The 24749-nt window shown below is 43.1% G+C and overlaps 1 protein-coding gene across 1 annotated transcript; it reads left to right on the top strand.

Moving 5' to 3' along the window:
- Positions 1–730: 730 nt before the first annotated feature.
- On the top strand, positions 731–23748 carry LOC309530015 (uncharacterized protein C1orf198). Its single transcript, XM_082218477.1, has 4 exons — positions 731–1138; positions 14716–14766; positions 21631–22158; positions 23229–23748. Exons 1-4 carry the CDS (start codon positions 791–793, stop codon positions 23283–23285), a joined length of 984 nt encoding a protein of 327 aa, XP_082074603.1. The 5' UTR covers positions 731–790; the 3' UTR covers positions 23286–23748.
- Positions 23749–24749: the final 1001 nt, after the last annotated feature.

The raw sequence follows: 24749 nt of genomic DNA, 5'->3' as shown, positions 1-24749 counted from the left end.
GTGTTGAAGATATGCTATATGGTAATTTATGGACCTAATAGGTCCATACACAAAACAAAACACTGTTGCTGTATGTAGGTTTTATTTTATTTGTTTTTTAAACGTATATTTTGGAAATGTACATCCTGGGGTTTTTTCCCTTTTAAATTTTTTTGGGGGGCTCAAGAGAGTGGGTCCCTAAACTACAGCTTGTTCAGCTTATACGTAAATCCGACTCCCACCTCCACTCCCCAGACTTGAGTCTTCATCCTTTGGTGGTTCCCCAGCTAGTTCCTCTCGCCATTCCTCGGCTTCCAAGCAGCCCGTAACACCATCCCTCTTGGGCGAGGTGGGTCCAGGCTAAAGCCGGCAGGGTGTTAGATGCAATCCGTCCACTACACTCGCTTAGTTCGTCTGATTTGAGCACCGCCCCCCGTATACGTTTGCTACGCGTAATTTTGTGCTGTGGATGGCAAAGCGCGCTGCTTTGGAAAGGGTTCCTGGCTCTTTACGCGGCACAACACCCACGCGCCCCGCGTTGGCAGCAGCATCGATGCCCTGTCCCGGGCTCGTGTGCTTGTGTGTGTGTGTCTTTTGTGTGTTTGTTTTTAAGGGGAGGACGCCCGGGAGGCGGTCCTAAGAGCAGGGGCGGAGCCAAAGGCTTCCGGGAGGCGGAAAGCGGAGCTGTGCGCGGAGCCGAGGAGAAGGAGGGCGCGGCGGCGGTGGACGACCGACTTGTTTTGTGCTCCCGGCTCGGCTGCGCTCCACGCCGGCGTCCGAGCGCGCGCCAGGGCCCCGGGGGGCGGCGGCGATGGCTTCGATGGCGGCGGCGATCGCCGCTTCCCGCACGGCGGCCCTGAACGGCAACCGGCCGCTGGATGAGCGGGAGCGCAAGCGCTTCAGCTACTTCTCGTCGCTCAACCCCATGGCGCGCAAGATCATGGCGGAGAAGGAGCGCATCCGCGAGCGCTACGGGCCCGAGTGGGAGCGCCTGCCGCCCCGCCAGCAGGACGAGATCATCGACCAGACCCTGGTGGAGCCCCACATCCAGGCCCGCTACGCGGCGCACCGAGGGGTCACCCGGGGACCCCCGCCGCCGGTCTGCTACCCGAACCTGCGCCTCAACACCGGCCAGAAGGTGGTGCACTTCGGCGACGAGGTGAGATCCTGCCCCGAGCGAAAGGACTCTCTGCACACGCTCAGGAGCACGGTTTGTTGTCGGATCCGGGCCTGCGCTGCGGGGATCTGTCTGCTTGGCGTCCAGTGTTACGCCCCCTTGTGATGGTGTCGAGGGAGGGTAGCCTCTGGGGAAAAGAGATTTGCAGGGGAAAGAATATAAAGCAGAGGAAGGATTTTTTTTCCTTTTAAAAAAAGCATATTTGTTTATTCAAGGCAGGGGTTTGAAGAATTCCTCTCTAGAAGTAGTTTTCGGTGGAACATGTGTTGCAGTGAGAGATTTCATTTAGACATGTACAGAGTGTAGATTCCACTCCTTACTGAGCATAGCCAGATTCCCCCAAGTCTGAGATTTGCAGTGACATGGCAGAGAAGCATGTATCACTCCTTGGCAGACTTGCGGGTTGGGTATCTCATGTCGTCCAAGTACTAAAGGACTTCTACCTAGGGCTGCTGAGCTTTTGGCGCTCCAGATGTTTCTGGAGTCTGAACTTGCAGCATTTCAAACTGTTGGCTGTGCTGGTTGGTGCTGATGGGAATGGAGTTTAACAACACCTGGATGACCAAAGGTTCCCTGTGCTCTGACCTAGGCTGGTTTGAGAAGCGGTGTAAAAACACACACACACACACAGAGAGAGAGAGAGAGAGAAACAATATAAGCCACAATTCTTTATACTGTTGTTTCTTAGGAAATACTGTGTTTTGAGGCATTTCCCCCCAGACTAGCTTCGATCTGAATTGAGAAAAACCGGTAATGTGTACACAGTGCTGGAGTGTAATCCTAGGCATGCTTACTTGGAAGTAAATACTACTGCGTTCAGTCGGATTGACTCTGATGAAAGGGGTGCTTAGGATTCCAACGTAGGACATTACAGTGGTTGCTTCTTCAACTTAACAGGGTTGTTTAAATTTCTGCTTTTACAGCAGAAATTAAACTGCTGCATTTTCAGTAGCTGATGAGTGGGGTAACTGAAGAGTGTTGTTCTTTTAACCACTTAAAACTGGTGCAACTTTTGTTGTTAGCTTTCTGCTGCTGTTATTTGGAATTGTGTGTTTTTTTCAAAAAGAATTGCGTGTGCAAATATATATTATTATAATGTTAGCTTTATGCTTCAAAATATTCTTTAAGTTACTTGGAGACCTTATGTAACAAGTGACCAACTCATCTAGTATTTTTGTTATTGCTGCTGTTTTTTATTGTTGGAAAGTACTTAGCAATGGAACTGTTCATTTTATTGTCAGTGGTGTAGGTGATGTGCTTTTACTTTTGGCTGTAGAGTGTCTTTTCTCATGCATCACAGCTGCAGCTGTCAAAACTAATAGCAGTAAGACCAGCACCAGCAGCTGGAAAGTCCAGGGGGCTGGGGAAAGGCTGCAAATCACCTAACCTGGTGAGAAGACCTCTTCCCCTCTGAACTATATTGAAAGTGGGCTGCTGAAGAGACCAGCACCAAGAACTTGGCCTACTGTTGACTTTTTCTGCTTTGTATTTGGGTCTAGATTATTTTTTTCATAATAGCGAATTCATTCCATGTATGCTGAATTGTTTATTTTTGTCCAGTTAGAATTATAGAGTCGGCACAGACCCTGAGGGTCGGGATCCTGCCCACAGCTGTCCCCGGGTGGGCTCAAACCATCAACCTTCTCGTTAACAGCCAGATGCACTGACCCACTGCGCCACAATGCTCCCCCTAACCTGTTTTGTATTTTGGTTCAAGTGGGTGCTTGTTGTAAGCCGCTTTGGGCACTGCTAACTGTGGGAAGGCAGCACATAAATAAATGAAACCAGTCAATCATTTGTGCAACATTCCATTACATCACTGTACAAAGGCAGTTCATGAGGTCATAATGAGAACATTGGAAGCAGTAGTGAAACAGGGTGTCATTTGTTCTTCATGGTTGCTACCTCATCCTGAGCCGGTGAAGGAAAACTTGCATATGCTCAAGCATGGACAATATTTTCTCAAAGTAGCGTTGTCTAGGCTGCCACTGTTTTAACGGTAGCTTTTTAAAAAATGCTGATTTGGACTAGTTAACTTTGGCCTGAACTTTCAGAGGCATAGGCAAGACCAATGTAAGAGACATGAACTGGGCTGAGAAGGTGGTAGGTGTATTTACCCCATGTTTAAAATTTGCCTGTTTGTAGAGATGGAGGGAAAAACCCAAAACATTAGGCGGCAAACCTAACTTGTGTCAGGAGAGCCAAACACAGCTCAATAGAAGTTTCAAATAAAAATATAAACATGTCTGTTGGTTCTTTAATAGTAGTCACCCAATACACCCAATTCTCTGGGTGGTGTACATATTTGTTTAAAAACGCCACTTAAAATCACACATTGATTTAAAAAATACAATTCAGTAAAGCAGTGCAGTACAGAAACAATGTAACTGACAGAAAGGAAACCTAAAACTAGAAAAAAAATAAATCATACCAAGCCACACATAATACAACCGGATGATAAAACGACTGTACAACACCAAATAACTTGTGAGAATAAATAGGGCTTTGCCTGATGTGGAAAATACATTAAAGTAGGCACACTTTGTCAGTATAGTAACTCAATTCCTACAGAACCCCCCCTGCCAGAAAAAATATCGGGGAGTCAACCAACCACCTCCCCAGGTGTTCTGTCTAAGTGTTGGACAGCTCATACTTTCTGGAAGTTGTTCTTTATCTTTATTTGAGATCTACCTTCTAGAGTGACATAGAATAAATGTGCCCCATCATCAATGTCACAACCCTTAAAATATTTGTAGATGCCTATCGTGCTGTCTCTTAATTATCTATCCTCCAGGCTAAGTATGCACAGCACCTTCAACCTTTCCTCATAGGAAAATGCTTATCATGGTTGCTTTTTGAAAAACAAAGGCTTTGAGGATCCAGCCATTTGTTTGGGGTCTTTTGGAGAATTTGACCTCATTTCAAGATGCTGTTTTCAAGCAGATGCTTGTCATTATTGAAAAGGAAGAGGGATTGTTTATGCATTTGTTAAATTTGTATACTGCCCCTAATCCGTAGATCTCAGGGCGACATGAAAATACAAGACCAAAAACACAAAATGCATAATAAAAGCAAGAAGAAAAATATGGTGATTGTTGAGTGGAAAGCCTTAGTTTCACTTGTGCTTGTGTCACCATCTCAAGCTGCCTTGAGTAAAAAGGCAGGGTATAAATTAATAATAATTACAACAATAATAATAATAATAACCATAGGTCTTGGCCTATTGCCAGTTTTGCCACCTTTCCCTGCCATACTTCCATCCATGTGCATTTATAACCCACACTCTTTATTTAATGTTTTTGCAGACAGAGAGAATGTACATTACTTTTCACGGTACCACAGAACTCTTTATCTTTTCTTTTCCTTTTTTTGGACAGCAATAAGCTAACATGACTGACTGTCCACAGTAACTATATTCTGAGGTATTAGATTTTCAATATTTTACTTGCTTTACTTCCTTTGGTCCCCAGTGGTTTTTACCTGTGCAAATCTGGATTGGGACTGGATAGTCAAGATGAGATGTACTGCTATGTATAGCCCTAACGCTGATGTCAGAAAGTCATTAAACAACAGTGGTCTTGAATAGTCAGGGTCAAGCTGTTTTATTTATATTTATAAAAGCCCCGGCTCATTAAACAATAACAAGGTAGTTACAGATATATATAGGATAGGAAACAATATTAACTCCATGACACTTTGCCTTGGATGGAAAGTTATTCTGACACTCTCCCCTCTTCGGTGTGTTTTAATTTGTTGGCAGTCGCCCAGAGTGGTTGGGGTAACCCAGTCATATGGGCGGCAAATAAATAATAAATGATTATAATTGTATTTTTTTGGTATAAAATATGTACAAGAGATTCAGGACACATATAGCCCGAACATGCGTACACACACACACACACACACACACACACACTGTAGCATGGACTTCATTCAAGTATTCCTAAATCAATACTGGGTTAGCAGGGTAATCTCATAGAAATTCCTCAATGTACGGTACCCGTGGTTCAAGGGTTTTAAGATGTCAGGAAATTGTTCATTAACTTACTCTGAAAAATCCTGACGGTCTGCTGTAGGATGTTCCACTCAGTTTGTGTGGGGAATTGGTCACCTTTTGGGGTCTTGTGTGCTTCTGAGTGTGACCTAAAATTCCCAGTGCTCTCCCATGGCTGCTGTGAGCAAGATACCTTTTCACAGAAACTTGTCCACTGGCATTGGCTTCATCACTGAAGGAGCCCCTGAGATTCCAAGTAATCTTATGGCTTTCCTAATCACAGTTTGAAAGTAACTGTCTTCTCAGTTGGGTGTTCTTTATGTAGATATGTTTGGATGTTGGGGAAAAAGATCTACAAATAATGGTCCATCAAAACAGTCTCATGATTAGCTGTTAGAATTGGCCATCATCTTATGGTTGTTGAGTGGCAGATAAACTAAGCCAGCGGTTTTCAATTAGGTGAAATACTGAAGAGAAAACAAACATTATAACCAGGAAACAATGGAAGGAATGCAAAGGAACCAATGGAAATACTTTAGTAGACCTGTCCTAAAAGTTCATTCATAAAAATGACCTATCTTATTTTAGAAGGATGTGTGTGTCTTTACTAACAGCTAATAAGTTTAGCAAAAGGCAGTAGGAAGTTACTGCTAAAATAAGAATTAGAGCTGAGGAAATGTTTACATTCAACATACGGAATCTGGCAAGCCGTTCCACGTATCTTGAGGGAAGTCTGGTGGTATAATAACTGTGGCTATTCCAAGAGTTGATGTTTTAAAGACACCTTCTAAAAAGATTAAATCAGGTTTTCCACTGCTGCTGTTGAGCCAGGAAAAACAAGAATGTGGAAAATTAAGATTTAATGGTCCTAATTATAACTGGTTTTAGGTTTTGCTAATCTCTTGGTGGTTGATACATGTGGCAAAGCAGCTGGAAAATGGAGCAGATGCTTAATAGTACTAGTAGTAATAATGATAAAGGTAAAGGACCCCTGGATGGCTAAGTCCAGTCAAAGGCGACTATGGGTTGGGGCGTTCATTGCTTTCAGACTGAGGGAGCCGGCGTTTGTCCATAGACAGCTTTTTGGGTCATGTGGCCAGCAGGACTAAACCGCTTCTGGCGCAACGGAACACCGTGACGGAAACCAGAGCGCACGGAAATGCCGTTTACCTTTAGAAGTAAAGGTAAAGGGACCCCTGGCCATTAGGTCCAGTCGTGAACGACTCTGGTGTTGCGGCGCCCATCTCGCTTTATAAGCCGAGGGAGCCGGCGTTTGTCCGCAGACAGCTTCCGGGTCATGTGGCCAGCATAACTAACCTGCTTCTGGTGAGCCAGAGCAGTACACGGAAACACTGTTTACCTTCCCACCGGAGCGGTACCTATTTATCTACTTGCACTTTGACGTTCTTTTGAACTGTTAGGTGGGCAGGAGCTGGGACCAGACGATGGGAGCTCACCCCGTTGTGGGGATTCGAACCGCCGACCTTCAGATCAGCAAGCCCTAGGCTCAGTGGTTTAGACCATAGTGCCACCATTTAGTAGTTGTAGTAGCATAATAGTAATCTGGATACAACCCCTACCAAAAATGCACCAATGTAATTTCTTCTATGACTGTCACTGTGCCCAAGTGTATCCTAAATATGTAATTGATAGAGCAAGTCTATGATTTTGGCTTGATTTTCATTAGAGCTATAGGTTGGGAGGGGAAGTCATCCCCCTACTTGACGCAGGTTTAGGTGATTGAAGATGGGTATGTGAATTGGGTTGAGCTCTAAGGCACTGTGGCCTCTCCTTTGGTAGGCTGCCTTAAATTAGATGGCAAACTATAAGGCGGCTTGGCTATTGATTGCGTAAAGTCAACTGAATTGTGCAGGGAGGGAAGGGGAATTTGAATGGAATCTAAAGCTTTACGTTACACATACTGGGGAATTTTGGACATGTGTGCTTTATTTTTCAATTGATTTGTCAATGTTTTGTCATTGAGTAGAAGACCCCATGTCTTATCATAAGCTGCTTTGGAAAATCTCCAGTCCAAGAAGTGATTTGCCATGTTGTGTTGGAGTTAGGGAGTTGTTGTTTGGGAAACATAAGCCCAAAACACTTCAAATGGGCTGCATGGCTTTCTGAATCCCAGCTCTGCCTTTTTTGAATTTTCCTGCTGTGTTGCCTGCAGGCAACTTTTTCAATGCCTCAGGCAACTAGGTGGATGCTAATTTGGAAGTCCAGTATAATAAAGACTAATTATAGCAAAGTTTCTTGGCCTTGCTAATCAAAGTGATAAAAACGGACTCTGAAAATCTGCATGGCGGTTGTATCATAAACCAGAAAGTAGTATGTCAGAGAATTTTTGCTTTTGGATTAAAAAAAAAAGGCAAACAGGTGTCCAGATCTTGGGAATGGGAAGGAGGAATGGAAGAAGGAAAGGTATTCAGGGGTCAGCAGACTTTTTCAGCAGGGGGCTGGTCCACTGTCCCTCAGACCTTGTGGGGGCCCGGACTATATTTGGGAGGGGGGGAATGAACGAATTCCTATGCCCCACAAATAACCCAGAGATGCATTTTAAATAAAAGCACACATTTTGCTCATGTAAAAACACTCTGATTCCTGGACTGTCCTTGGGCCGGATTTAGAACGCTATTGGGCTGGATCCGGCCCCGGGCCTTAGTTTGCCTACCTACCCATGGTATACATGTTGGCAGTTCTTTGCTAATAGCAAATGGTTTCATCAGTTTGGAAATAGCATACAAATTAAACAACAAAAGAGATGCAAATTTGTCCATCTGGCACTGCTTTTTTTTTTTTAAAGTGTTACTACTAAAATGCAGAGCATGAATTTGAATATGCTCACAATGCATTTTCCCCACCTTACAAACACACCTTCCTGGTTCTCCAAAGGCTTAGAAAGATTAATAAGCTTCCTCTCTGCATTCTGTATACTGGATGTCCCAAGCCAGCCGCTTGGCAAAGAGCATTTTTTTGCACCTTTGTAGGACATATAAGGCATGCCTTTTTATGGTGTTCATTTTTGACGTCTTATCTCATTGAAAGTTCCGAAACTATCACATGAATTGTGTAAAGTTGGCATGTAATTTATAGCATGTTATTGTACTGTGCAACTTAATAACAAAATCAATTTTGTGCGATTCCCTGCTTTATTTGTTGAATTTACATTCCACCCTTTCTCCCCAAGGAGCCTAGGGCACACAAAAAAAATTGCATGTCCCTGAAAAACTGGTGTTTTACAAAAACTTCACATCAAAATTATAGTAAAAAAACAAACAAACTATTGTGCCCAGAAACGTTTTTAGAAACCTGTTGTTTTGAGTTCTGGTTCACTTGTGCCCCCCATCCTGCTCAAATGCAGTGAAAAGAAATAATAAATCTTTCTTCCTTGCATTTACAGTCTTATGCCTATATAGTCAATAATTAGACAAAACTCTGGATTAATGATGCAGTGGTACCTTGGTTCTCAAACTTAATCCGTTCCGGAAGTCCGTTCCAAAACCAAAGCGTTCTAAAACCAAGGCACACTTTCCCATAGAAAGTAACGCAAAACAGATTAATCCGTTCCAGACTTTTAAAAACAACCCCTAAAACAGCAATTTAACATGAATTTTACTATCTAATGAGACCATTGATCCATAAAATGAAAGCAATAATCAATGTACTGTACTATAAAATAAGACAGTAGTGTAGATGATAAAAATTAAAATTATTTTTTTCCCTTACCTGCACTGATGATATTCATTGTTTGGATGGGGGACTTTTATCCATTTCTGCAATCACACAATCAATCAGTAGCTGAAGTGGGTTCCACACAGTCACAAAAACAAATTAACCGAAAAAGCTTCAAAAACAAAAACGCAAAATAAATAGCAAAAACAAAATCTCCAAACTTAATCCGTTCCAGAAGTCCATTTGACTTCCAAAATGTTCGAAAACCAAGGCACAGCTTCTGATTGGTGCAGGCGCAGTGGAAACAATAGCCAACAGCTGCATCAGATGTTCGGCTTCTGGAAAACGTTTGAAAACCGGAACACGCACTTTGGGTTTTCGGTGTTTGGGAACCAAGGCATTTGAGAACCAAGGTACCGCTGTACTTGGGGGCAGGCTGATAAATTTCTCCTCCCTTAAAACGCTGGCATATAATGCAACTAGGAATTGGTAGTGGTGGTGAGACACGTAGGGCTGGGGGAGACCACTGTCTGTAACCACAAAGAGCTACTGCCAGTCAGTGTAGGCAATACTGAGATAAGTGCACCAGTGTCCTGACTGGTATAAAGCAGCTCTCTCTGTCCTTTATAGGAAGAGAGTCATAGCACCATTGTGGAAGATCTCAGGTTCAATCCCCAGCTTCTGCAAGTAGGATTGGGAGCCACTCCCAGTCAGTGCAGTCGATGATTGTGAGCAAGATGGACCAGTGGTCTCTGTACAGGGCAGCTTCCTGCACTCCAATGGGCCCTGGCCATTCCCTTCCAGCTTAGAGCTTGTAAAGCATGGTTAAAATGTGCTGGCTTTCTCTGCATCCACACAGTGGTTGAAGTTCTAGCAACCTAGCAGGTACAGAAAGAAGCCAGTGAATCTCAGCCAACCCTCTCCCGCTTGGAGGCAGTGAGATGCAGAAGAGACTGGCCTTTGTTGCGGAGCAGTGGGGTGGGAAGACAGAGGTTGGGTTTGGTACTCTGCTTGCATCCAGGGAGCTAGCACAAATGACAGGCTCCCACCCTTGTTTGGAGCTGCGGAGGAGATTATTTACTCCTCCAACACTGGGAGGAATGACTTGAGCGCATCCTGCTTGCAAGACAGCAGGGCTATTGTCCAGCCCCTGCTTAAAAGTATATTTTGAATACATCACAGGCACACACATTTAATCCACTGGGCTTCTTGATTATCTGCATGCTGCACAGCATCATTATGACTTTGTTTTCGTAACTCTTAATTCTGTCAGGCAACCACTGTCAGAACTATTTTTCCAATTCTCCAGTCGCATGGCAAACTAATCTGCATCTTGTAATCACATGTGATTTAAAGTGAGTGGAGCTTGAATTAACTCCAAATTGGTCTTGTTGCATAGGATCGTCCCCGTCGCCCCAAGTGCTATTTGAAGTATTTAGATCAGAATTGAGGGTATCTAAAAAATGATGCTTAAAAAAACCCCTGCAATGTTTTCTGTTACTTAGCTGAAAGTCAAAACCAATATGGAACAAGTAATTCCCCCGCCTTCCATGATATGAAGAACTGAGGAGAAGTTGTTTTTTCCATTTTAAATAATTCATGTTTAAGGCTAAGTCTCTGAGAGATGGGCAGAATGAGATTGTAGAGCTGAAGAAGGACAACAGAAATGATCATCTGGTTGGACTCTCCAGTGGGAAAAAGATACTCACATTTTTTTCTAAACTAAGAAGCCCTAAATGTTGTAAGGTGGGACAACATGACAGCACGTCTCAGGCTTGTACAGAGCTGAAGAAGGACAACAGAAATGATCATCTGGTTGGACTCTCCAGTGGGAAAAAGATACTCACATTTTTTTCTAAACTAAGAAGCCCTAAATGTTGTAAGGTGGGACAACATGACAGCACATCTCAAGCTTGTACAGCTAAGGTGCACAAACACCCCTGACCATATGTGGCAAATCCATTTGTGCTACTCTTAAATGTTCAATGAGCTCTTTGTGATCCTCAGTTGGAACGCAGTGTAGAAAAATATATTTGGGTTGCCCTGGGGATCTATGTGGAGGCAGAAAACCAGCAGTTCTTGCTTTTCTGTTTCCACAGAGCTTATTATTACCAGTTTAATATATTCTTACATTTGAGTTTCTGTAGGTTGAATTAAATAAGAGGAATGCCATTTCCAAGTAGGGGGAACTGGATTGAAATAAGATTACTTTGGAAGCCATCCTCTGAAGAAAATGGATGAGGACATTCCATTATGTGATGGTCTTAGTTCATTCTGTGAGTTCTGCTAGATTAGGTGGGTATAGGTCAGAAACTCTCTGTGGTGAATGTTTCAATCTACACCAGCTTGAAGATTTTTGCGTGTTTGTATATTGTTCTAGGATGGTTATGTTGTTTTGGTATTTTGCCCAGATGCTTTATATCAGGCTGGGGCTGATGGGAGTTATAGTCCGCCACTCTGTCAACGGCACAACATTGGCTATGCCTGTTCTTAACTATCAGTCAGTAGAAATACACCACTTTCTGCATATCATATTGCTAACTCGTCTTTCATGGGTCTGTTATTGTTAACTATTTGTTTTCATAAGATGGAGAAAGCTTTCATATTCTAAATACAGTGGTACCTCTGGTTATGAACTTAATTCGTTACAGAGGTCCATTTTTAAACTGAAACCGTTCTTATCCTGAGGTGCACTTTCGCTAATGGGGCCTCCCGCTGGCACACGATTTCTGTTCGCAACCAGGAGCAGCTACTTCCGGGTTAGCAGAGTTCGTAAGCCGAAGCATTCATAACCAGAGGTACCACTGTACTGCTTTCAAACAGGTAGCAAGTACAGTTACTTAAAATGCATTTAGCAGTCTGTGGTCTGCACAGGTGCCAACAATCCTGCCCATGTGGTCAACAGGGAAGTACTGTATTTTTTGCTCTATAAGACTCACTTTTTCCCTCCAAAAAAGTAAGGCGAAATGTATGTGAATCTTATGGAGCGAATGCAGGCTGTGCAGCTATCCCAGAAGCCAGAACAGCAAGAGGGATTGCTGCTTTCACTGCACAGCGATCCCTCTTGCTGTTCTGGCTTCTGAGATTCAGAATTTTTTTTCCCTTGTTTTCCTCCTCCAAAAACTAGGTGCGTCTTGTGGTCTGGTGCGTCTTATAGAGCGAAAATACGGTACTTACTCAAAAAGAGCAGTGAAGGCTAGGCAATGGAGTGTTAAGGCTTATATTCTGGGATAGCTCAGTTGGTAGAGCATGGGACACTTAATCTCAGGGTTGCGGGTTCAAGGCCCACGTTGGGCAAAAGATTCCTGCATTACAGGAGATTGGACTAGATGACCCTCGTGGTCCCTTCCAACTCTACAAGTCTATGAGTCTAGGCTCATGCATGTGGCAAAACGAGCTTATGTGCTGAGAAGTTGTAATAATGCAACACTTACTGCAGTTTCCCATTCAAGGTTCTCCTGGCAAGCAGGGAGTTTCATAATCGCACATGATGATAGACACAGCCTCCCACTCCCTCCAGTGTTTGTAGTGAAACCTGTGTGTGTAACAACCAATTGAGTACCAGGAAAGTAATTTTTGGAATAAATTGCTTTTTTGAAAAAAAAGAGGCAGAAGAACCCTTGGCTTCTGCTCTCTAGACTTCTTTGTGGTATTTTCTTTCACATTTTCTCAATATTATTTTTAAAAATAATCCTTCTTATTTATTAAATTTGTCCTTTATGAACTGCTGCTGTAAGGCATTTATAGGCCGTGAGCAAATTGCTGACTTAAAGCACAGCTTAGTCGTTCTTTTTCTTAATTCAGATTGAAGCTGGTTTGAGGGTGGGGAAAATGTTTCAAAATGCAAGATTTCGTAAGAAACAACAGGATGGATATGGATTGTGGCTAAAGTAATGCGTAGACTCCTTCCAAAACCAGTGGCAGGGGTGCACTGGATGCAGAGTAAACTGGCGTGTGTGCACAGCCTCAGTTGCCAACAGAGTAATCTTTTGTGCTGACTTGGATAACAGAGCAGTCATTTGGCTCTTCAGCGCTGATAAATGGTCAGATCCCTGCTTATGTCATTCGCCATCGGGAACGAACGATACCAGTGTCTCTCGCATCTTAGAATCCCAATGTCTTTTTCAAAACAAGCCGCTTGGAAGAAGTCTCTGTTAGTTGCATACTTTTCTGCATTTGATGCTTTGCAGCTGGCGGCTGAGGTTAGCTCTGTGACCGAATTCTTGTTTGTGGATGGCATTTTTGTCATGAATTCAGATAAGCAGAGGCCAACAAAGACTCCAGCTCCTTAAATGCGCTGCCGGGTGAACGAAAGCCTAAATCCTTGGCATCTCTTTAGAGAAAGTGCTCCATTTCCTGAGCACGGCGGGGGAGGTGGGGAAAGGGATTCAATTTTGATGGCTTATACTCCTCCCAAGAGACTTACTCTAAGCTGTGCTGGAACATTAATCAAAACATTTATATATTCCCCTTTCTCTTATTCTGCTAATCATCTTCGTGCCGTGTTGGATCTCAACACATTTCCAACAAATAAATAAATAGCATGGAGCTAGCACACCCAACCCAGGAGACTACATCTGTGTCTAAGCATGACCTCTAAAATAGCCAGGAATACAATTTTAAAGATTATTGTGAGTGTACAAAGGTGCAGAGAGATGTTCCCAGTGGCTGCCCCATAACGTTGGCATTCCTTTTCCCTGGAGACATGCCAAAACCTGAATAATCTTTCGAAGGCTATGTTCTGTCAGGGCATAGGGTCTGAGCCCATGATGGTGAAGTCAGCACAAAAGTGTTCTAATCCAGAATAAAGATCACCTCTGATTAGAATTCCCAAATGTGGACAGGTCTACGCAGAAGTTTGGTTACTCTCAAAAATAAAGATGATTTTCCCCCCAGTATGAAAGTCCAACACAAAACACACACACGAACACCTGGCAGAAGCCTACCCCTTTGTTCGTGTGAAGAGAAACTACTTTTGCCCAACACATACAACTAGGGGATGGGGGGGCACCATTTTTTAAAAACAAACATAATAATTGCCCCATCCTGTTGTGAAACGTAATACACTACAATGCAAAAACGGGGCTCCAAAACGCTGTCTCTCCTGTGGATAGCTGCCCTTATTCAGCAGTTGTACACATTCTCACAGACATACACTGTACTGCTGTGTGTAACAGTCAAAAGACTTCAATAAGCTAATGCAATAGAGAGAGCATGCTAGATCCAGGCCAAAATAACATTTCCTGTCAGTGCAGTTGAGCTAGAGAAGAATTCTGTTCTGTTTTGTATATCAGCAGCAGAAGTTCAAACTGGCTTCCAGCTTTTTATTTTGAGTTCACATGAAGGGTGACATGTGAGCCAGAAATAACCCAGATGGGCTCTGCATAGAGAGGCTAAAAGCAAGGGGAATAATATTTGCTTCTTAATAATTGAGTCAGTTTTGAAGGGAGCATCTGAGGCAGTAAACATGGAATGCCGGCTGCATCAACATCCTTCCACAATTTCAAATCCCACAATTCTTTGATTGTATAAAGTTTTTTTTAATGTAAGATGAATCAGCAAGTGTCTCTTTAGATCTCCACTTTAGAGCAAAGTGAATATTCTGTTATAAAAGCACATTCAGATATTTGAGCATGTGATGTTGTGGATTTATTCTACAAATCAGCATACAAAGTAAGAGCCCGTCCCGTTCAGATTTTTCATCAAGAGAGTGCCTCTTATTTTACTTCTTGTCCTTCCCTATCTGTTAGCTGATTAAAGCAGACATTTTGTAAAATCCTTCAGTTGTATTACAATTGTATTATTAAGGTATACTATAAAATGTCATCTCTTTGGCGTTTAAAAGTCTACATGCTTACTTGTGCATAATTATTCTTCCATTGTGTTCCAGGATATCACCTGGCAAGATGAACACTCTGCTCCTTTCTCCTGGGAAACCAAGGTAATTTTGCTAACTTATGTTATTCTCATGTTGGTTCACCTTGGAAGTTTTACTAAGCCTAATTGACACTCCCGTCATGGTTAGGGTTATACCATGCTAATGGTAGTTTAAAAGAAGAGTAGGTTTTCCCCTTGCAATTAGTGTGCAGGCCATTTAATATTGTGTGAGCTCACTGGATATCACTTCTTGCAAAGCTATACAAAAATGGCTATTGATTTCTTAATAATACTGCATTGCAGCCAACCAAGTCAGAGTTAGACCCACTTAAGTAAACATAATCCCCTGCTTTATTCTCACAAGAACCATTCAGGGTAGATTAGGTGTGGGGCTAACCAGCCCAAGGCCGAGGAATTTCATGCTCGGGCAAAGATTTGATCCCAGATCTCAAAGGGCAAACACTCTCTGAAGCTGTTATCTACAGTGTCTAGCTCTCAAAACTGGATGCCATTGTGTTCAGTGTGACTAGTTATAGCTCTTAGAACAGGCTTCCTCAACCTCGGCCCTCCAGATGTTTTTGGCCTACAACTCCCATGATCCCTAGCTAGCAGGACCAGTGGTCAGGGATGATGGGAATTATAGTCTCAAAACATCTGGAGGGCCGAGGTTGAGGAAGCCTATCTTAGAATGTGCTCTTTGAAATGTAAGTAGTTCAGCTATGGTTTAGAAAAAATGTGTTTGGCATAACAGGCAACCTGCTTGCAACTTAAACTGGTGCAGCATGGTGGTTAAACTGGCAAGTTGTGAACAAGCAGGGTCCCTGGTTTGAATTGTACATTGGGCAAGCCTCTCGCTCCCTCTGCTCAGTGGTCACAGTAAAATTGCTGCGCTTTTCCGGGTTATAAGGATCACTGAGAGGATAAATGTGGAGAGCTTTGGGCATTCAGGAAGCAGCATCTAAATGGCAAGAATATTATTATTCCGTGGAAAGACTGACCTGGAAAATGACTGCATAATGTTGAGGATGTGGGAGGATAGAATTCATCTTGTTTAAAGGTCCCTTTAATGGGATTCTTTAAAATGGAAAAATAATATACCTCTAGTTGTAGACTCCTTTTTGCTGTCCTTCCTATGAAGCTTCCCCCACTAACCAAATGGAATAAATTTCTGGTGTAACTTTATAAATATGATGTTGACAGCAGGTAGCTGGAATGCCAGGGAATAAATAGTCTTTATGAAAAGGAACTGACTTCAGTGGGGGTGGCATTCAACTGAGTTTTATGCAGAGTAGACCCACTGAAATTCATGAACATGACTATGTTAGGTCCATTAATTTCTGACTAAAATTTAATTGAGTGCCCCCCTGGGTTTAGTTCTCAAAGCAACTTACACCTTGAGTGAAAAGATCACCTGTTTGAGCTTCCACATGTTGTTTCCAGGTTGCCACCAGCAGAATGCAATTGCTTAAAATTGCCTGATATAGCTGGAAAAAGGTGGCCACAATTCTCCCCAGTTTGCCTGTTAGTCCTGTTCTGCACTTTGCAAGAGCAGATCACCACCAGAAGGGTGTGGATGGGTGGTCACACAAGGCATGGGGAAGCAAAGGGTGGAAAAGTCCATGCCTGTCTTGTTTTGCTCCATCAAATCGGGGCATTTGAACCTGGCATACATATTCTCCAGGTTGCAATCTGCCAGCCCACCTTTGAACATTTGTTATATACCACTGTTGTAGTTGTAGTGGTGGGGGCAGATGGAGGACCCTAAAAAGCCACTGAGTGTGAAAAGTTCTGCTCTACCTTTCTTACCTTTTTAGGTGGTACTTTCCATTTATACACCAAGAGTTCTTTTTTGACATTTCTACAGAATGCATAGTGTAAGAGCAGGCATAAGAAGCGCCAGTATGTCCTGTTCCATTTTTGTTCCATTCCCTCCCTTTTCCTTTTATAAGCAGCGATATATATGTAGCTCTGTGGCTGATGCAGTTACTGTTTTTATTTTTATAGAATTGTAGAGTTGGAAGGGACCATGAGGAATCTCAACTAAAGCATCCATGACAGGTGGCCATCCAACCTCTGCTTAAAAACCTCCAAAGATGGAGAGTCCATGGGAGTCTGCTCCACTGTCGAACAGCTCTTACTGTCATTAGTCAGAATCTCATTTCCTGTAACTTGATTCCATTGGTTTGGGTCCTACACTCCAGAGCAGGAGAAAACAAGCTTGCTCCGTGGAAGCCCTTTAGATAATTGAAACTAAACATAAACATACACAGGTTAAACATACACAGCTCTTTCAAGCGTTCCTCATAAGGCTTGGTTTCCAGTCCCTTGATCATCTTGGTTCCAATTATCAATATTATCACTTAGATTTCTTACCTGCCCTTCACAGTTAAACCAAATTACACTCAAGAGAATAGGTTAGATCCTAAAATATATATCTCTCAGGGGTCAAATATCAAAGTGAAAGAGTATATTTTCTATATACAGTGGAGACTACATAATGGAAGGCACCAGAAACTCCACAGAGAATGTCCTCCCCCGAGCTCCCTGCTTGAATTGAATCCATTTTGCTTGGGGGAGGATGATGACACAAAAGATCTCCAGCCTTGGAGCCAAGCATCACATTATAAGCAGTTGAATACTTCCCCCCTCCCTCGAGAAGCAGCCTTGGAGAGTGCAACCAGGAGCAGAAAAGCAGCAAGCAGGGAGGGTCTCCTGAACCCCTTTCCCCCTTCATGCCAGCCTGGTCCTCCAGAGCACGCCAGCTGTGTAGTTCTAACACAGCAGGGCTTGGGCTGTAGCAAGTCATGACCTCAAAGCCATAATTTCCTACAGCTGTCCATATTTTGGGAGCTTGATCATGTTACTAAACCAACACGTTCAAAAGAGAGCTGGCCAAAGATAGAGTTTTGAGAAATGTTGGATTTTTTTTAAACAATATTGTTGGTTTGTTTTTGCTCCTTTTACTGCAAGTATGTTTTTGTCACTCCTGCTTTCAAAACATAATGTTTGGCCTACCTGATTGTTAGCTGTGGTTGTACGTGTTCAAAAATACGAGCAGCGACGTCCCACAGTTTGGGGAGATTGGTGTAGACTGGAGGTTTCTTAAAAAGATGAATGACACTGAGGGGGTGAAATGGAAACATTGGTTTTGGCTGTAATTTGGGCCCATAGCTCTGTGGTAGAGCATGTGCTGGGAAAGAGGCTTCATGATTCAGTTGCTGCCACTTCCAGTTAAGTAGCAGGACCGGGAAATAGACTCAAAACTCTGCCTGAGAGCTGCTGCCAGTCAGAGCGCACTCTCCTGGGTTAGATGGATGAATGATTTGATTTGGCAAAGAGCACCAGTGTATTTAAATCTCTTCCTTCTTTCAAGTTACCATTTCTCTGTGGGATGCAAGCTTTTCTCTGGAATCTGTTCGGGATCTTTTTGGAATCTGTTTGAATTCCCACGTGTGCAAAGCGACTTAGCATCCCCAATACTATTGCCCGTTTTTCCTGGCAGCAACTTGCCTCGATATGGCAACAAGCCATGCAGGCAGTGGTATCCAGTCTGTGTGGCGAACATTAGACCATTTCACAGCGTGTGGAGGCAGGGAGGCAGTCTCAGCCTGGCAGAAACGACCCTTAGATTCACATAAATGAGCATCAATAGCTGCACATCTCCATCCTAGTTTCACCTCAGTGCTTATCCCCTGTGCTCACATTCACGAATTGGGGGCGGGGGCGGGGAAGACTCCCAACACCCAGTTAAATTTCTGGATCTGGGGGCAAACAGCCTAAGGAGCTGCAATATCATCTTATTTGTAGTTTGAGTCTGTGGCTCATACTGTCTGAAGGTCTGAGTTCCCCGAGTGGCCTGCATATAACTGCCTGAAGTGATTGATGAAGGGGTTCTTCATTGTTGCGGCAACTATTTGAGAGCCATTGTGGTGTAGTGGTTAAAGTGCTGTACTAAGAACTGGGAGAACAGAGGTCAAGTCCCCACTCGATCATCAAGATCATTGAGTGATCTTGAGCCAGTCACAGTCTTTCAGGTTACAGGCAGGGGACAGGACCATGTCTGTCACCTTGAGCTCCTGGGGGGAAAAGTGACATAAAATTATAATAATAAATGTAATGAAATACAGTCATATATTGGTTTTCAGACAGCTTAGTTCTTGAACGTTTTGGCTCCCAAACACTGCAAACCCGGAAGTGACTGTTCCAGTTTGCAAACTATTTTTGGAAACCGAACGTCCAACAGGAGCTTCCTGCAGCCAATTGGAAGCCACACTTTGGTTTCCGAATGTTTTGGAAGTCGAACGGACTTCCGGAACGGATTCCGTTTGACTTCCAAGCTGAGACTGTATGGAGCTAGCAGCAGGTCAGAGGCTATTTTGTGTACCTTTTCAGTGATGCATTGTAATCTTGGTTTTGTTGAAGTTCTAAGGTGCAGGGTGTTGTGTTCTTTGCAGGAAATCCTCATACTTTAGTGGTTGTCCAATCAGCTGAGACTTAGGCCGCAATCCTAGACACAGCTACTTGGAGTAGGTCCCACTGAACTCTGTTGGACTTACTTCGGAGTAGACATGTATATGATTGCACTGCGGGCGTACTCTTGTCAGTTAGCCAACTTTAGGTTCCTCTCTTCCGTCTCAGCAATTTTGTTTCTTGAAATACTACAGGTTGTGCTTAAAGGAGTTTTGAGTGGGTGTGGTAAGCTCTTATCCTACAGGCTTTGTTTCAGTATTTGCCGGTGGGTTTTTCTATTTTGAGGTTGCCAAGCCAAACAGCTTGTTTTGGCTGTGCGCGCTATCTGCTTAACGAAATACTGCACATTCCCAACCAGTGAATAAGCTATAAAAATAACTCTGTGAATTCTTGTGGCCTTCTCTGTTTTTAGTGCCTAGTTGAGAGTTGGTTAGCAGAGATCCAGTTTTCATTCAGTTTGATGGGGAGCCAGCCTTATAATTTAACACTCGCCTGGTTGCCTGGGGCATTTGCCACCATTTTGCAGTGAGGGCGAAAGAAGCTGGCCACAGAAACCTCTCTGAGAACCCTGGCACAGCCTCCTTTCTAGCCATTAGAACAAAGAAACAGACTCTGTGGCACTCCATGTTGCTAGACTACAACTCCCATCATTCCTGGCCAGGGGCTGTGCTGGCTGGCTCCAGTGGGAGTTGGTGCCCAACAACGTCTGACATGCCACAGGTTCCCCAATCCCACGTTAGAGTTAGCAGGTGTAAACTACCCTGAGAGTTTTATTAAAAGGTGGTATAAAAATAATTATAAAATCAGTAAATAATGATTAAGTGGTACATAAATGCCTTAAATAAATGAATACAATAATAAATGGCTGTAGATGGCCAATATTGGAACAAGCCTTTATCTGAATAATCATTAATGTACAAAGAAGTGCAAGGCCAAGAGGTCAGTTAGTCAAATCCTGCTGTTCTCCCCTCTGCCCACAGAACCTGAATTGCCTTGGGGACAGAGTTTTAAAAATCTTGGCAATTCTTCATTGCCAGCAGTGGCAACTGAAGCCCGTTGTGCCTTTCCATTTGCACTGGGTCACCCATTGCCAACTTGGTGCCCTCTGGCTGTTTTGGACTGTGGATCTAAATCAGCTGCCTTGGGAATAGGCCAGAAACATGAGAGGGAAACATGAGAGGAAGGGATAACATTGTGGATGAAATCAGTGTTTAGGCAGATTATTTTGAAGAAGACCAGAACCGTGACCTTGAATTTTGTAATTTCAGAACTCAGCAATATAAAGCTTTGGGTCTGCCAGAGCTTCCCTAGCCCATAGTGTGCAGAACCCCAGACTGCCACTGCATGGAAGTGCTCCTGCTGGCCAGTTATTCTAGTGGGGAAAAAATCTTGCCAGGCCGGAAACTTCATCACCCAAGCCATACATTACCTCCTGCTGCCTGAGCACATGGCCAGAAACAGGACATGTGGTTTGTGTGCTTTCAGTTTGGAATATCTGGAAGCTGTTGAAACTCATTCTACCAGGGAACTAACTCATCCACTCCTTCCCCCTCTCTGTATGCTTTGTTTCACTTTTTAATTTACTTTCTTTCTTTCTTTGGTCTCTGTTTATGAATCGCTTCCCATAAAATATCTCAAAGTGATTTCAGAGTAAGAACATCAACGAGAATGGGCATGGCCAACCTTACGTAGGAGTGAAACTGATTACTGTACCATCCAAAAATGTTTTCTCTGTTATGTGTGGTGTGTTTTTGTTTGTTTGTTTGTTTCATGGCCCTTTATGATAGTTCCTTTTATGCTGTGTACTTCTTAGATAATTGCGGGCCATTCGTCAGAGGAAGCTAAATCTGTAGTATCCGGTATCCCATCTCTAACAGCTGCTTGGCTCTTCGTTGGGCCTAATGGATGGCATCTTATAAGCAAGTGCATGGCAAATCTGCCTTATTTGCACAGTTTCTAGAGGTTGCAGAATCCCCCTTTACTTGGCACAAAACCTAGGCTGTGTTTGTGCTAACCGTCAAAATTGTGTGCCCATCCCAGATTCTGCCCACAGCTTACCTGCAGCAGGCAGTAAGTACAGTGGTACCTCGGGTTAAGAACTTAATTCGTTCCAGAGGTCCGTTCTTAACCTGAAACTGTTCTTAACCTGAAGCACCACTTTAGCTAATGGGGCCTCCTGCCGCCACGCCGCTGGAGCACGATTTCTGTTCTCATCCTGAAGCAAAGTTCTTAACCCGAGGTACTATTTCTGGGTTAGCGGAGTCTGTAACCTGAAGCGTCTGTAATCTGAAGTGTATGTAACCCAAGGTGCCACTGTAACAGGTAGCTGTGGCACAGTCTGCCAGATCCTCACCCATAACCTCTAAAACAGCCACCACTATCCCTCTATAAACCTCTCTACTACGTGCGTTTTCTCATGCAAAGAGAGTTGACATTAATTCTTTCTAATCCCCAACAGAGTCAGATGGAGTTCAGCATTGCTTCTCTGTCCATACAAGAGCCAAGTGCAGTGGCATTGCAGAGCGAACCAAAGCAAACCACCAAAACCGCTCCAGGGCCCCCAGCCCCCAAGCCCGCACAAGGTGCTAAAACGCCTAACTCAGAGGGGCTTCTGCCAGCTAGGAAAGAGGAGGAGTCGTCATTCTGGAAGATCAATGCTGAGCGCTCGAAGTGTGATGGAGAACAGTCTGAGTTCTGTTCTCTGACCCCAAGCCAGATCAAGTCCATGGAGAAAGGAGAGAAGACCCTCCAGCCTTACTACAGGCAAGAATCTGGTCCAAAAGAGGCAACCAAAGCAGAGAAGCCTAGTGCTAGCAAACCTGAAAAATTGACCACCCCCGTTCTTGCTGCAACTTCAATAGAATGGGAAAAACCTCAATCTGGCCAGCCGAGTCCTCCTGATGTTTGTCCTGAGCCAGTGGAAAAACTCTCATCAACTGGGACCAAAAGTGAGGAGGCTGATAGTGGTTTCCTTTCAGAAGTGCAGGTAAAAGCTGGTCTTTAATCCCTTGCTTTGTCTATTTGAGTGCTTTGCAAAACAAAACAAAAGTCCACCCTTCTGCAAATGTTGCTCAAGAAGATTAGCAATTCATACAATTCTAAACACTAAGCTTGTTTCTTTTTCTTCTGCCAATTAAATCCAGCTCCAACATAAATGCATTTTCAATATGTTTTTAATATACAGTCGTACCTTGGTTGTCGAATGCCCTGGAACTCGGATGTTTTGGCTCCCAAACGATCGAAACCCGGAAGTCACTGTTCTGTTTTTTTAACGTTCTTTCAGAAGCCAAACATCCGACACGGCTTCCGCAGCTTCTGATTGGCTGCAGGAGCCATGATTCGGTTTTTGAATATTTTGAAAGTCAAACAGACTTCCAGAATGAATTCCGTTCGACTTCCAAGGTACAACTGTATATATAGTAGCGACATTTGCCATTTGAATTGCGGAAATCCTGTATGAGTCCCTGCATGACTAGGTTTAAAGCAGGGGAGTGGTACCTTTGGCCCATCAGATGGCTAAACTACAACTCCCAGGTGACCCAGCAAGCATAGCCAGTGGCCAAGGATGATGGGAGTTGTAGTTCAGCAGCATCTGGTAGGCCTAATGTTCCCAGCACCTGGTTTTGAGGTTAGGTTTTTCTGCTAGCACGCAGACAAGCAACCAGAGATTGAAATCCTTCTCCCCCAAATCCAGCCCTGTAAGATTTTCGATGCAAATTTCGAATTCCATAGCACTACTTGCGGTGACAGGGGACTCTGATGCTCACATGTAATTTTGGGTGCTTTTATGGGGTTTGGGTTTTTTGTTCTTGTTTTACAGTGTCCATATAATGCTATTAAAATGCCAGCTACCCCAATTTAATCTAAATTTATCCTTTCTGGGGGAAATAAAAAAACGGGGGGGGGGGGAGGGTCTGTTTCCCAACAACCTGCTTGCAATATTAAACTTGTGCCAGGAAGCACCTTTTCTTGTATATATGTTTATGTTACTGATTAGGGTTAATTTAGTTTCAATGATTTAAGTATTCACCTTGTCTAATTTTTGTGTCTCTGCAGGGCAATGCAAATAACGTTATCTTGAAGACCGGATTTGATTTTCTAGACAATTGGTAAAGGACCAAAATAGCTTCAGCTCAGTTTTGGAGGAAGAGAAAAGGAACATCTCTCTTCCAGTCTACTTTATTTTATTTTATTTTGTTGGTATTGGCTTCTATTTGACCTTTCAAACTAATATTTTTTCCAACTGTTTTAAATGTTGCCTTTGTATTTACACTTTTTTGTAAAACCATATGGATATTTGTATTTTGGAATTGTCCAGTGTTAGAAGTATGGTTTTTTTTCTTTATGATTCTATAGGGTGAATTGTTATATTGGAGATGGGACAGGATACATTTCCTAATTAGTGTTATGTGTTTTAAGGACAAGGTTTGAGGGATGTGACCTAGAGAGAGAGAGAGAGAGAGAAGTTGAAGCCACCCGACAGAGGCACCTATTTTCATTTCATATACAAATTAAACTACACCTTATGGGCTGCAACATGACTTAAAGAAAGCAGGAGTGCTCTGATGGTGTTTCCTGCTTGGCAGGGGGTTGGACTCGATGGCCCTTGTGATCTATTCCAACTCTTAGGTTTCTATGATTCTATGATTCTAAGCAATTTATGTGGAGATGGTGCAGCGGCAAAACACCGTAGGCCTAGGTTCTGCTGAAGCACAAAGCTCAAAAACCAAAATTAATCTTATCTGTTTCAAATAAACTACACAGAAAATTAAAGCTACAGATTTTTACACTTTTATTTTTGTATAGGTATGTTTAGTTTGACCAAATTATTTCTAATGCTGATATTGGTAATGTGGTATGAAATATTTTTGAAATGGAAAAGCTTTTACAAAGGAAGCTGTTCAAACCAGCACCGTAGCTATACTTGGGAAAATAATTTGCCTAAATGCAAAGCCAATGCAGAGAGGGACATGGCGAGAGAGAAGACAAAACCCCACAAATACATTTCAGTGAAGCTTCTCTTTTATCTTTGAAAAATAACTCAGTAGGAATATTTTGGGTGAATACAACCTTGCAAAACAACCGATTCTCTTGAGACCTCTTAGCATTCCTCTTAACTGTGGCATTGCACACCAATCTGTAGGAGTGTCAATTGCCTCTTCCCTACCCCTCCCGCAAAAGAAAACTCTACAGTAATCCACCATGTTTGAAACTTGTAGGGTGGTCAAATTCAAAAGAGGACAGGGGTCCTACATCCTTGATTAGTTGTGTAGAAGAGGGGATTTGATCAGGTGTACCTTGTATGACAAGGCGGTTAAAGGTGTTGGCATTCTGTCCTCTTGAATCCAGCCACCTTATCAGAGAGGATTTTTTTAATTGTTTCAGTAATAATAATAATGGTAGTAGCAGTAGTAATAAGCTTCTCTTGACGGTATCTTGACTAATTTCTGGTGCTGCATCCCTTAGTGAGGCTAGAATTCCCAACATGTCACACCCACACACCCTGATGTGCTAAGTTTTTGTTAGTTTTTAAACTTGCAGAGAGCTATTTATATGATGGGTTGGTCATTCAAAAAT

Source organism: Podarcis vaucheri, assembly GCF_965113315.1.
Source record: "Podarcis vaucheri genome assembly, chromosome: 3".
Classification (NCBI taxonomy): Eukaryota; Metazoa; Chordata; class Lepidosauria; order Squamata; family Lacertidae; genus Podarcis; species Podarcis vaucheri.
This window is presented reverse-complemented; position numbering and strand designations above follow the sequence as displayed.

Excerpts from the sequence above, each read along its gene's own strand:
- LOC309530015 (XM_082218477.1), top strand. The coding sequence starts at position 791 with ATGGCTTCGATGGCGGCGGCGATCGCCGCTTCCCGCACGGCGGCCCTG. Across the intron at positions 1,139-14,715 it reads TGGTGCACTTCGGCGACGAG|GATATCACCTGGCAAGATGA; the intron begins GTGAGATCCTGC and ends ATTGTGTTCCAG. Across the intron at positions 22,159-23,228 it reads GTTTCCTTTCAGAAGTGCAG|GGCAATGCAAATAACGTTAT; the intron begins GTAAAAGCTGGT and ends GTGTCTCTGCAG.